Source organism: Crinia signifera, chromosome 1 (genome assembly GCF_055691185.1).
Source record: "Crinia signifera chromosome 1, ASM5569118v1, whole genome shotgun sequence".
Lineage (NCBI taxonomy): Eukaryota > Metazoa > Chordata > Amphibia > Anura > Myobatrachidae > Crinia > Crinia signifera.
Window position 1 is genome coordinate 89,316,543 of NC_139217.1, and position 14,314 is coordinate 89,330,856.

General features: G+C 43.8%; 1 protein-coding gene across 3 annotated transcripts in view; it reads right to left on the minus strand.

Moving 5' to 3' along the window:
* Positions 1-14,314, minus strand: part of MICU3 (mitochondrial calcium uptake 3) — a 131,905-nt gene that overhangs the window by 62,718 nt on the left and 54,873 nt on the right. For all 3 annotated transcript variants that reach the window (XM_083169858.1, XM_083169849.1, XM_083169840.1), the window contains exons 5-6: positions 4,744-4,791; positions 1,582-1,664 (exon numbers count right to left, since the gene is read on the minus strand). In XM_083169858.1, coding sequence (XP_083025984.1) covers positions 1,582-1,664; positions 4,744-4,791 — 131 coding nt within the window. The remainder of the gene's footprint in view (positions 1-1,581; positions 1,665-4,743; positions 4,792-14,314) is intronic.

The following is a 14,314-nucleotide window of genomic DNA, read 5'->3' on the forward strand; positions in this document are numbered from 1 at the left end:
TTTAATATGTCTTTTGGAATAAAAATTTAAAATCTGTGAGTTTTTCTTGTCTCATCCTGTATGATGATTCATGCAGGCTGTAATATCCCATCAAAAAACTGCCTGCTTTGTAATTGACTGTGCAGGTGTTTCATATGTTTGAGCCTTGAGAATATATTTTTAGATTTAGTGACAATCCCTCTTTAAATATACATCCCAACATTAAATATGTTCACATAACCCTAAATTTACTTTTTAAAAGAAGATAATTCTCTGATCTTGTCCGGAATGATAACACATAATCTCTTTTGATCTTGGAACTAGCCCTGTACTTTGAATACAGTCAAATTATACAAGAAATTATCAATTTTTTTTAAAAAATGAAGAAAATAAAGAACGGCAACTTTCCAAGCAATGCAAGCAAACAATCTGTGCAGCACATTAACCCTTTGAGTGCTAACATCTCTGTGAGAGATGTTCAAAATATCGGCTACAAATTCCAGCGTCACTCACATTTGTTATATAAAATTCAAATAAAAAATGATGTTACATAGTAGTTAAGGCTGAATAAAGACTTGCGTATATCAAGTTTAACTTTGTGTAAAAAAAGATATTAGCAGTATGCAATGCTCCGGCGAGCACAGCACAGTGTTGTTAGCTGTGCATTCTCCATTTTTTTACCCCTCGCCATGCCTCATGTTCACCCTATTCATGGTGTCAGCTGCTCGCCGCCCCTGATGGCCAGCATTGACCAATGCGTTATATGAGGATTTATTCGTAGATATATGTGTGAAAAACCCAAATTAGCCTTAAAAAAAACAATTCCAAAGCAGCTAAATCTGTGTGAAAAGCTGTGTAGCTCCAAACGAAGGTGGAAGAAGAGGTGAATCATGGGTAGAATATACAGTGAGATTTGGGGATTGCCACAAAAAAAAAAATATATTAATGTGGCACTTCGAAAGGAAAAAAATAATATAGATCTTTCAAATAATAAAAAAATACACTTGCAGACAACAAGAAGAAAAGAAAATATTTTATAAATATGTAAGCTCAGTGTAAAGCCAAATTCGCCAGAAAAAAAAAGCAAAATGGGAGCATTGAATACACCCCTATATTTCCTATATAAGGTAAACATTACCTGTCATTATGATGAATAAAAATGTTTGCTTGTCAATTTTCATCCCTATTTTGACAAATTCACTTGCCACTTAAAAGGGTTAATGACAAATAGCTAAATAGAATGACAAATGCATTTCTCTACTGATTTAGATGCCCTTTAATGTTCACACACTTGCCTGTAATTAGCTGCTTTCACATCTGGATAGTTTAATCTGCTCTACTTATGGGCTTAAAACGTATTTGTTTTCTTTTGATATTAGAATTTGACAAAAAAAGGGTCTGTGATGTGGTTAGGTGTAAAGATGGAAATAACTTTGATACTGTACGAGCTGTTGAAATGCGCAAACACTGTTGGCAATAAGGGCACAGGTGTCATTTCCTAATACGCAGATGTACAAAACTGATAGTTTTCTATCAGCTTCAAGAAATACTGGAACTTGTAGTTCAACCATGATGATCTCATTTAGATAACTTGAAACTTACCACCAAAAACTCCTCTCTGTCCACCATTTGATTCCCATCTGTGTCAAACATATTGAATGCAATCTTGAAGCCTGCATGAGGTTCTGCAAAGTATTCCAAATAAAGAGGATTCATTTGAAAAAGAGACATAAATAAAAATATCATATATTTATGTTTAAAGGAGGTGCCCACAATTGAAGCATCGAGATGAGTAGAGCTGCAGCATAATGTAACACAAATAGTTTTGTGATGTCATCCGATGATGTCAGCTGCCCCCGGCACCCACATCACAGGTGTTTGCATGGGAACGCCCATGAAACGCTGGGCGTTCATATGGTTGCGACTACCCGCCACCACCGTACAGTGTTGGGTGCGTGTGCCCGGCGAACACACTGTTCGCACGCACCCTGCGTCTGCACATGTGCAGAAATGACCCCCATAGTGTGTACCCAGCTTAAGCTTTCTGTGACATGTTATCCAAGTTTTATATTTTAGTTGCAAAATATGTATGTAAAATAAATAACAATGTATTGCTTGGGACTATTAAACGTAATATAAAGTCATTACTAATATATAATTATTATGTGTGCGTGTGTCTGCGCATACTGAAAATGTAAAATGTTGCAGAGTTCCACAATGGTGCACTTGGAGGTCTCCCAGTGTCACGATACACAGCTTCTCCTCCCTCCGGGGAGCATGGAACTCAAGTTTGAGATAATAATAAATTGAAATACAGCAAGCACGAGTAGTCTTTGAGGATGGCTTGTAGACATAAGAGACCATTAATTAGGTGGATTATCCAACACTTGAGTCCATGATTAAATCTGTTATTGCTTTATGAAGCACTGTTTGTACTGAGAGCTTATCAATCAGCCACAGAAGATTATATCCCCCACATGTAAACAGTCTGAATATGAAACATTTGGGTCTTTCAGCTAGAACTCTATACCTGGCTTCATCATTTCAAAGTGGGGAATGTGTAATTAATAATAGAAAGCAAAAATAAAACAAAAACTGCATACTGCATACAAAGACGCAGGTGCGTGCTCGGACACGCCCCCAAAATGGTTACGACACACCTGCAGTTCATACGCCCCCCATTTCCACCCACAAATGCATACTGTTAATAACACTGCGACCAAGTCCTCACTTCGACCGCCATCAGTAATCTGAGTTGGGATGCATGAGATGGGACTCTGGCGCACACACAGCCCAAAATAAATTGCTCATTGTATCCACAAGGCCCCTAGGGCACCAAATACTCTGCAACACTGTACATGTTAGTAAGGAATATGCTACACCTTATAATACACAGGTGTCCCTAAATAATTCAATTGAATACAGTTTATATTGACAAGTGTCTATTAGGACATACAACATTGATATTTGATATGTATAAGCTTTTCTAAATACTATGCGCATTTACAATGAATTGCATGAAACAGTTATGTTACAAGTATTCAATGCTCCCGATTCACCGTTTTTTTCCGGCGAATCGGGCCTTGCGGTGAATCTGTTTCACTGAAACTCTGATTCACCCTATTCAATGTTCACTGTTCGCCGAAAGCGAACAGTGAATACCGGCCAGTTCTCCGTTTCATGCACGCTCCGTTTCATGCTTGCTGCGAACAGTGAATGCCGGCCAGTTCTCCGTTTCATGCTCGCTGCAAGTCGCTGGTGTATTTCAATGGAGTTTTCACTGGGATTCGCCGAGAGCATATTCAATGCTAGGATGGAGAACTGCTTTCAGCATGATTTTCGCCATGATTCACTGTTTTGCATTCGACATCTTTTTAAGGTGAACTGGAATGTGATCTTCTAAAATAAAGGTGTTTTTTTTTTTTGGGTGTAAAAAAAATCAGAAATTTTATTCTGTGAAGGGTAATGCTATTTTTATTCATGTGCTTGCAGCACATAATTAAATATCTAATTTTTTATTTATTTTTTAACACACATTCGCCAGCAGGGGGCGGGGAGCCGCTAATTAAATATTCACTTCACACTGGTCCTGCTCATTACATATGCATGAGCGGGACCAGTGCAGCAGCTCCCTACTCGCGTCCCCTGCCAGATCTCCCGGGGGGGCAGCTTCTGCTGCCTGTGTCCCTGTGAGCCCCCCCCCCCTACATTCCGGCGCAGGCAGGGAGGCTTCCATCTCCCTGCCTGTCGCCGTCCCCCGGATCCCTGCGGCAATTAAAAATCACCGTCAGGGGCAGCGAGCCCCTGCGGCGTTGAATAGGGTGAGAGGGATGGCAGGCAGCAAATGCTGCAGCCCTCCATAAACCTTCGGATGTGCAGCGAATCCTAAACAGGATTCGCTGCACATAGCGTAATTTAACATTGAATACTGGCCAAAATTGGCACAATCATACCATATGAATCACCCCCTATTATCCTCAGCCTGTGTTTCATGTACATCAGCTGGTGATACAACTTGTCAGGCTTGTGAATATCCAGTGTTACTGAATACAGGTGAGCACAACTTTATACACACAGCCTATGGAATCCAGGTATAAGATAAATAACATTGTGAGAGCCTTATTCAGACCTGATCGCACAGCTGCAAATTTGCAGGCTGGACAATTATCGATAAAATGCTGCTGTTTTTTTCATCACTGGCCGTACACAAGTTGATTGACAGAAAGCCGGGGTTTGGGTGGTGGTAACCGGACACGTTCTGGGAGTGTCAGGGAAAACGCAGGTGTGCCCAGGTGTTTGTTTTTATCGTGTTCCGTTAGCTCTGGCCCTGATTTCGACTGTTTCTATTGCAGTCGCTGATTAAGTCTTGGGCTAAGCACAGACTGAACACACTGGAAAAACCGTTTGGTGGTGAGGGGCTTGCAAATGGATTTTCAGCTAATCGCCGATCCAGTTAATTTTCTCAAGCAGTGCTAGGCAATTTGCAGGCTTGCACGGGGTGGGATTTCACAGCATATACCTGACTGCGGCCCTCTGCAAAGTAGTAGCCAAACCATTAGGTCTGAATCAGGCCCAAAAAAACAACCAATCAGCTCCAACTGTCATATTTTAAACACAGCCTGTAAAATGTAAGCTAAAAGCTGATTAGCTAGTCATTTAGCTGTCACAATTTAATCTTTCTACAAGCTTTGATTTCCTCCCAAATTTCCTTATATCTTTTCCAACTATTACATGCCTCATAAGCAGCATAAATAATATACTTACTTGTTAATATGCAGAGCAGGAAGAGGTACTCAGTGTAGGAAATCATGCCTAGGAGGAATTTAAAGATGTCCATCAGAATGTTACAGTGTGAAAGTTGTATTCTTTTTTTTTTTTTTTTTTATAAATAGTTTTTATTGACATAAAAGATGTCGTTTCACACATTAATATAACTTACACATTACATTCTTTTGCAGACATATAGTTAATACATTCTAAAATTGATCAACATATATATATTTTTAACAAATTTTAGTACAATTTGATATACAGTAACAAACTAACTTATGACCTGAAAATATCGATGTACAGTAGATGTACCCAGAACTTATTTAAAAGGGTTGGCCCGTAGCTAATATGGTTGTATTATACCATGTTGTTAGTTGAAAGTTTTGTGGCAATAGTGCTTTATTGAAAGTTGTATTCTTATATAGAAGAATGGCTTACATGTGCAATTAAGGGGGATATTCAATCTCCCACAGCCATTCCTGACGGGGGAGATGGCTGCGGGCCCATTTTCAATGCTGTCTTCCCCGACAGCATTGAACAGGGGATCTTGGCAGAACAAGCCCTACTTGACAAGCAGCCGGGCTCGTACTGCCGACCGCAGCTCGACGATTCCCGTCCACGCCCCCTTTTCGACCCGTGGCAGGTGGGACATTAAATCCCGTCAGCCGTGACCCAACATTGAATATCCCTTGAAGTCAATAAAACAACCAATAAAGTAGAGGCAAACAATAAAACATACTACGGTACTTATGTAATATCTGGGCGCCCGATTTTTTCATTGCATCGCATCACATGCAATATAGTGGCATACAATTCATGCGATGCGATTTTTCATTGTAAAGACCCAATTTTTTATTGTATGGTCACCCATGGGTGATTTCATACCCCCACTATCCAACTACGCATGGAGTTGATTTTATATAGTGTGGCAAGCGCAGCGAGCCACCGAGCCCGAAGCGTGGCGAGCGCAGCGAGCCCCACAAAGGGGACTCAGAATACATGTAAAGTAATCCGCGTCCTCTCGCGGGGCTTGCTATGCTTCGGGCGCGGTGACTCGCTGCGCTCGCCACACTATATAAAATCAACTCCATGCGTAATTGGATAGTGGGGGTATGAAATCACCCATGGGTGACTATAAAATTAAAAATCAGGTCTTTACAATGAAAAATCGCATCGCATGCCTTAAGTAGTGGCATGCAATGAAAAAAATCGGGTGCCCAGATAATACATAAGTACCCATACTACATATTTTAATGATGTACACAAAAAAATAGTCTATTATAAATCTAAACAGAATGCTAGTCCATCTAGCATTGATGGCAGCATGGATGGTGTAATGGTTAGCATTACTGCCTCACAGCACTGAGGTCATGGGTTCAATCCCCACCATGGCCTAAACTGTGCAGAGTTGATATATACTCCCCGTGCTTGCGTGGGTTTACTCCGGGTACTCCGGTTTCCTCCCACAATCCAAAAATATACAGGTAGGTTAATTGGCTTCCAACAAAATTAACCCTAGAATGTCTGTGTGTGCATGTATATGTGGTAGGGAATATAGATTGTAAGCTCCACTGGGGCAGGGACTGATGTGAATGTTCAAAATATTCTCTGTAAAGCGCTGCGGAATTTGTACGCGCTATATAAGAAACTGTTAATAAATAAATAATAAAATCTACAGGCTTTGAGGCAAATATACCCATTGTCAAATTCCAAAATTCAGGTTTAGATGATAGAAAATAAATGAGTGAGATTGAAAAGCCCGGTTTAGGTAAACCTGGTTATGTTTGGAGCCCAGGGTTCCTGCCCTCTGTGCCCTGCCCTAAGACCAGCCCGTGGGCAATGCACCTAGAATGCTTTGTTCTGTAATATCATTTGCACAATCTTTCAGGTTCTTAGACAGGATCATGTTGTCAGTCAATAATGCCACGCTAAGCACACTGATCCTACCAGAGCTTTACACCTTAAATGGAAGGATTGTTTTCTAACAAACACAAACATACCACCTACTATATATGTACTCTTACATTTGTATCACCTTGCAGCAACAGGACATTAGCCACATAATTGCCTAGATAAGGACTTAGAACCCAAATGGACAAACCCTGTGAAGCAGAATATCTTGGCGACATCAGATACGGGAGCGTTTTGATAAAGCGGTGTAAGTCTAACTTAAGAATATGTTAAATCCATTCATTTTATATTTGGATCTCTTTGTTTGATGCCACGCTCTTTGTTTTGAAACAAAGACAAGTTGTGCAACTGTCAGGCCGCATGTCAGAAGAAGTGAAGGCAACTATCTAAGAGGTTCTGAAAGCATTCTCTCCTTTTGTTTGCAGATTGTGGCCTTGAGAGAGAGAGATAGTTCTGCTTGACTGCTCTGAGTGTTATGGGAGAAAGATCCTGGAATGGTTATGGCTCAGTAGGCAGGTCCTCCACAGGGTAGGAACTGAGGTCATAAAAGAGGGAGGCCCCAATAATCTAGATACCTCTTCATCAATATAATAAATATATTGGATATTCCAGGCTGAGGAAGCATACTGCCATCACGTACAGTACTTTGGGTCTGATTCAGAGATGGATGGAGTAACACAGCGGCTGCGTCTTTGTACGTGTCCGCAGGTTTCAACCACTGGCCTGCTTTCTATTCCGCCGCCCTTCCCTTGTCTTCAAAGAGCTGCTGCTTGTCAATCATACTGTAGCTTAGTGAGCGCGGTGATGGTCATCGTAGACAGAAACGTGCACAACGTTTGCATACAACACAAGTTTGCATACAGCAGTACAACACAAGTATTCTCCAGTACTTTTTATAAAGATGCCACAGTTAGGATTCAAATGCATTAGGGGACCTGCTGTCTCTGATATAACCAATAATCTGCCTGGAAATCTCCCGCAGTGGAGAAAGGGATTGAGGGGTAGATGTATGAAGCAGTGATAATGGAGGAGAAGTGATAAAGTGCCTGGTACTTTATCACCGGACAATCAGCTCCTAACTTTCTTTTTAAATGCAGCCTGCAACTTAACAGTCAGGAGCTGATTGGCCGGTGATAAAGTACCAGCCACTTTATAATTTCTCCTCCCATATCACTGCTTCATACACCTACCCCTAGAACTCCTACTTGCTCCTGCGTCTTTGGGAGGATTCACTTAATCGTGAGATCAGACTGAGAAAACCCAAAATGGCATTACAGTGGACTAACATGGAGAAAAAAATATCCACGCTGCTTCATACCTGGAAACTTATAGGTTGTCCACACAGTGGTTTTAAAGACAATGGTTTTACTCTGGGCATTTAAGCCTCTACAGGGACAAATGTTTTGTATGTCATATTTTTTATATTTGTTCCATTAATTCACCTCCGTAATAAAATCCGCTGAACATTGCAGACAATATTTGTATTTGTATTTTGTTAAACTGGTATTGGCAACCAACTGTTAGCACATTATTTAATACATTTTAAGATTATGAAAATATGCGTGTCTGGATATTAATCATACCAGACTTCTTGTAGTAGTAATCTAAATTGCCTTCAATATAGATTCGATCCTAATGGGCGGAACCGGGATCGAAAGCAGAAATAGACTTGCCTGGCAAGTCTATTTCTGCTTTGCTCTGGAAGATCGAAGGAAGTTACATGCTGCTCTATACAGCTTTGCCCCCTTCCTCCCCCTACACGCCGTCCTCCTGCGGCCGTCCCTCCCTCCCTCCTGTTCGATTCCGGCAACCCGCTGGCAGCCCGCTGACCGAATCCTTTAGTCCATTGCAGACACACAGGTACTAGCACATGATCATTTCAATCAGCCAGACACAGGCTTATGTACATTGTTGGGCATAATTCAGGACAGGGTTAAAAGCCATAGCATTCTGTAGCTTGAGGGATGCTAATTTAATGAAGAAACCTGTGAAATGTGTATAACATGCAATCACTTTATCTGAGTGTGACAGTTCTGTGTACAGGTGTAATGCAATTCTTTGTGTGAAGCTATGAGTTGTCCATGTCACTGCTCCAGAAAAGATGCAGACATTATGGGGGAAATTTACTAAAGGAAATTTGTAAAAATAGGTGTATTTGTATCCAGAAATACTTATTTTTGACATTTACTATCCTGAAAGTACGGCAATTCGTATTCGTATTGACAGCACATCAATACGAATACGAATTGCCGTATTTTCGGGATAGTAAATGTCAAAAGTAAGTGTATTTCTAAATACAAATACACCAATTTTTTTTTACAAATTCCCTTTAGTAAATTTCCCCCTATATGTAAATAAAATCAGTAAGGTATAGGGTGATCAGCCAGTGGAACAGGAATGTGTTGCTTTTCATGTCAGCTTAGGGCTGGTGGCACAAATATTGAAGAGCTCTTCTCTGCCTGAATTCATAAATCAAGCCTTAACACAACATGGTCTATGGCAAGTGACCACCCACACGCTTACCTCCCGCTTCGTTCTTTTCAATATACCAAAATCATTGTTCCTGCAGGTACAACTGTATTTAATGGAATCGTCTATGTCAGTATCTGGTGAAAGTAAATTGAGGCATCAAGGAATAAACTCAAAAGAAGAAAAGGTCAAACTGATTGCCACTGTAGTCCATATTTACACCCGTGGTAGGACACATAATAGGTCTTACAACACTCAACACTTCCCCTTTACTGCTACCAGTGATTTCCATAAAAGCAACAGTACCTGCAGAATATGAACTTACAATTTCTCAGTAGCCAACTCGGCCCAATCTGATAGGTGACTTAACCTGCATGTTCGTTTCCGATCAGCTGCACATCAGAAAGATCTGCAGTCTGCCAATCCGGTAGGTGATGAGATACTGAACTGGCAAGGAAAACACACTTTCCGATGCAGTCGGGCAAAGGAGCGATGGAGTATGTCATGCTGCATACACGCAGCAGGGCCAACCAGAAGACATTTCTAATGACCGTGGAAGCGCACAAATCACTGTTACACACTGAATGATATGGTTCGGCTGGAAATTACATATTGAGCCAAGACCTCTCTAATGCAAGGTTCTTCAACCTGTGGCCCACGGAGTTGTTCTCCATGGCATGCCGACCGAGGCACAGGCTGGAGGAGAAAAGTGACTTTGGCGCAGGCACTGAAAGGGTTGGGGGAAGAGCAAAGCTGTCCAGCCCCGCGATTACAGATAGGCGGAGAGAGGAGACGTCAGGAGGCTGCAGCAGCTGCACACGGCCGGAGCTCGGCCTCGTACATACAGGAAGTGAGGTTACTTTTACTCCCACACCTGTACCTCACTTCACCTTCCATCTGAGGTACAGGTGTGGAAGATGGAGTACAGGTGTGGGAGATATAAGGTGGTAGCGATGTACAGGTGTGGGAGATGGAAAGAGGGAGTGAGGTACAGGTGTGGGAGATGGAAGGTGGGAGCGAGGTACAGGTGAGGGAGATGTAAGGTAAAGTGAGGTATAGGTGTGGGGGTACTTATGTAGTATCTGTGCGTCCGATTTAGAAATCGGATCGCATCGCATCGGATCGCATCGCATGCGACCAAATCGTATGTGATGCGATGGTCAAGATTTTTCCATAGGATTCAATGTTAAAATGGTCTGAGTCCATTTTAACATAGAATTCAATGGGAAAAAGGGGTCCTTTTCCTTTCCCCACAATCCAAGTGAGCATGGAGTTGGATATAAACCTGTGGCGAGCGTAGCGAGCCACCGAGCCCGAAGCGTGGCGAGCGTAGCGAGCCCCGCGAGGGGACACAGAATACTTTTTAAGAAATATGCGTTCGCTCGCCACGCTTCGGGCTCGGTGGCTCGCTGCGCTCGCCACGCTATATAAAATCAACTCTATGCCCACTTGGATAGTGGGGAAATGAACAGGACCTTCTTAACATTGAATGCTATGCAAAATCGCATCGAATCGCATCGCATCGCATCTGATTGTATGCCTTAAGGTAAGGCATACAATCACAAAATCGGCAGCCCAGATACTACATAAGTACCGGTGTGGGAGATGGAAGGTGGGAGCGAGGTACAGGTGTGGGAGATGGAAGGTGAAATGAGGTAAAGGGGTGGACAATGGAAGGTGAAGTGAGGTACAGGTGAGGGAAATGGAAGGTGGGAGCAAGGTACAGGTGTGGGAGATGGAAGGTGGGAGTGAGGTACAGGTGTGGGAGATGGAAGGTGGGAGTGAGGTACAGGTGTGGGAGATGGAAGGTGGGAGTGAGGTACAGGTGTGGGAGATGGAAGTTGGAGTGAGGTACAGGTTTGGGAGATGGAAGGTTGGAATGAGGTACAGATGTGGGGGATGGAAGTTGAAGTGAGGTACAGGTGTGGGAGATGGAAGGTGGGAGTGAGGTACAGGTGTGAGAGATGGAAAGTGGGAGTGAGGTACAGGTGTGGGAGATGGAAGGTGGGAGCGAGGTACAGGTGTGGGAGATTGAAGGTGAAATGAGGTACAGGTGTGGGAGATGGAAGGTGAAGTCAGGTACAGGTGAGGGAAATGGAAGGTGGGAGCGAGGTACAAGTGTGGGAGATGGAAGGTGAAGTGAGGTACAGGTGTGGACAATGGAAGGTGAAGTGAGGTACAGGTGTGGGAGATGGAAGTAAAGTGAGGTACAGGTTGTCACGGACTGAGGATTGGATGAACTCGTGTGACTATCAGGAACAACTGCTGAGCCAGAGGGGGTAGGTTGAAAACGTGCGGGTTTAATAAGAGACCTCTGCATTTACAAAGAAAATAAACTTGTCCCAAATAATGTCTTTGAGAGTCTGTACAGGAATTTGGCTATCGCAATACTTCTTGTGAAAGTCTTTAGCAGGGGACTGCGAAATAATGAAATAAATGAAGAACTGAAGAATAAAAGCCACAGGAAGGATGCCGAGGGAATAGGGCCACTGATCACGGGGCCCCTGGTTGGCGATGGTATGGCAGATGTGGGAGACTAGGGCAGTAGACCAATCAGGAACCTTCCGGCTGGAATTAGCAGTAGGCAGACCACAGCACTACAGGAGCAGGATAGCTGGAACTGAAGAGCAGGATCAAAAAGGTAACAGGAATAGAGCCAGGATGTGCACAGCTTAACTGACACTTTGCACTGACTCAGAGCTGCCTTGACAGATCCCTCTTATGAGGAGAGGACGGCTGCCATTGGCTGCAGAGAGTCAGGGGAAGGAAATGGGCGTTTCAGGCAAGTTTGGGCATTTGCCCTTAACCAAGATGGCGGCGCCGGCCTCCCGTCTAGCCCAAACCAGCTCACTGCTCCCGCTGGCCGCCTCTCACTGCGCCGGGACCCGATTGCCGCCTCCAGCCTCCTGACCGCCGCACCAGCCCCACGGAGAGCCGCCGCCGGGCACGGACAGGTGAGTAGCGGCCCTGCCGTGACCCGCGGCGGGCTGCCGTGACAGTACCCCCCCCTTTTTGGACACCCTCTGAGCTTCCTGGTCTCTTGTCGGGATTCCGATGGAAGAACTGTCGCACCAGTTTGGGAGCATGCAAATCAGATGCCTCGACCCACGAATTCTCTTCTGGGCCGTAGCCTGTCCATTCCACCAAGAATTGCACGCGGGAATTTCGTTGGCGACAATTTAGAATCCGTTTGACCTCAAATTCGGCTTGTTTTTCAGTTTGGATAGCAGGAACTCTTGGAGGCTTAGGCTGGAAGGGACTTAATTTTAATGGTTTCAGAAGGGAGATATGGAAAGAATTGGAAATTTTCATGGAAGCAGGAAGTTTCAATCTGTAGGCGGCAGGATTGATGACCTGAATAATGGGGAATGGTCCGATGTAACGAGGGGCAAACTTCATGGAAGGCAAACGAAGCCGGATATTTCGAGTGGACAACCAGACCCGATCCCCAATCTTCATTGGCGGAACCGCTCTCCTTCTCTTATCTGCTGCTTTTTTATAGCGAATTGAGGCTTTTTGGAGTGCGTAGTGAACATTTGACCAGATCTTAGAAAATCGGCGTAATGAGGAATCCACCGCTGGTAAATCGAAAACTGGTAGACTGGGGAATTCTGGTGCACGAGGATGTTGACCGTACACAGTGAAGAATGGGGTTGTACCGGAGGAAGAATGGTAGGAGTTGTTGTGGGCGAATTCTGCCCAAGGCAGTAGGTCCACCCAATCATCTTGGGAGGAAGACAAATACAGGCGGAGGAAACTCTCAAGGTCTTGATTCACTCGTTCTGTTTGGCCGTTGGTTTGAGGGTGGTATGCAGTAGAAAACTTGAGTTTGATCTGCAGGGAGGAGCATAAGGATCGCCAGAACTTGGCCACAAATTGTACTCCACGATCCGAGATAATTTCTGTAGGTAGACCATGCAGCTTGAAGATGGTGGATATGAATAACTTTGCCAGGACTGGAGCAGAAGGTAAAGACTTGAGTGGGACGAAATGAGCCATCTTAGAGAAACGATCTACAATTACCCAGATTACTGAATGGCCTTCGGAAGGTGGAAGATCTGTAATGAAGTCCATGGATATGTGGGACCAAGGTTGATTTGGTATTGGCAGGGGTTTTAAAACACCGGCTGGAGCTTGATGGGACATTTTGTGTTGAGCACATTCGACACATGAAGAAATGAAATTGATGATGTCTTTGCGCATGGTTGGCCACCAATAGGAGCGCTGGAGAAAACTTAAAGTCTTTTGGATCCCAGGGTGACCTGCAAATCGGGAGACATGAGCCCAACTTAGAATCTTGCTGCGCAGTTCTTCAGGTACATAGGTTTTCCCCGGTGGAGGCATGGGAATTGGATTTGTGTGAGCAAAGACTAACGGGTGGAGAATGGGTTGAGATTTGGGATGTTCCTCCATAGAAGAGTCGAATGATCGGGACAGCGCATCTGCCTTGCAATTTTGAGCACCAGGCCGAAAGAGAATCTGGAAGTCGAAGCGCTCAAAGAAGGTAGACCAGCGAGCTTGCCTGGAGGACAAACATTGTACATTCCTAAGGAAAGAAAGATTTTTATGGTCCGAGTAGACGGTGATTTTATGACGTGCCCCCTCTAGCAGATAGCGCCACTCCTCTAGGGCTAATTTATGGCCAAAAGTTCTTGTTCCCCAATGGGGTAATTCTTTTCAGCAGGCAAGAATTTTTTGGAGAAATATGCACAAGGGTGAAACATTTGATCGTCCCCTTTCTGAGATAAAATAGCTCCGACCCCCTCCGAAGATGCATCAACCTCCAGGAAAAAAGGCTTGTCCATGTCTGGTTGTAGCAGGATAGGAGCAGTGAGGAACGCTTGCTTGAGTTGAATGAAGGCGGACGTAGCTTCTGAAGGCCACTGAGCGGGATTTGCGCCCTTGCGAGTTAGAGCAGTCAAGGGAGCTGCCAATGTTGAGAAGTTATGAATAAAACGTCTATAGTAGTTGGTAAATCCGAGGAACCTTTGGATGCCTTTCAAAGTTGTGGGAGCGGTCCAGTCTTGGATGGCTTTTAATTTTGCTGGATCCATCTCTAAACCGGTGCCGGAAAGAATGTGTCCAAGGAAGGGAATGGATGTTACCTCGAAGACGCACTTCTCGAGCTTACAGAATAGGTGGTTCTGACGTAATCTAGAGAGTACTTCCTTCAGGATGGATCGAT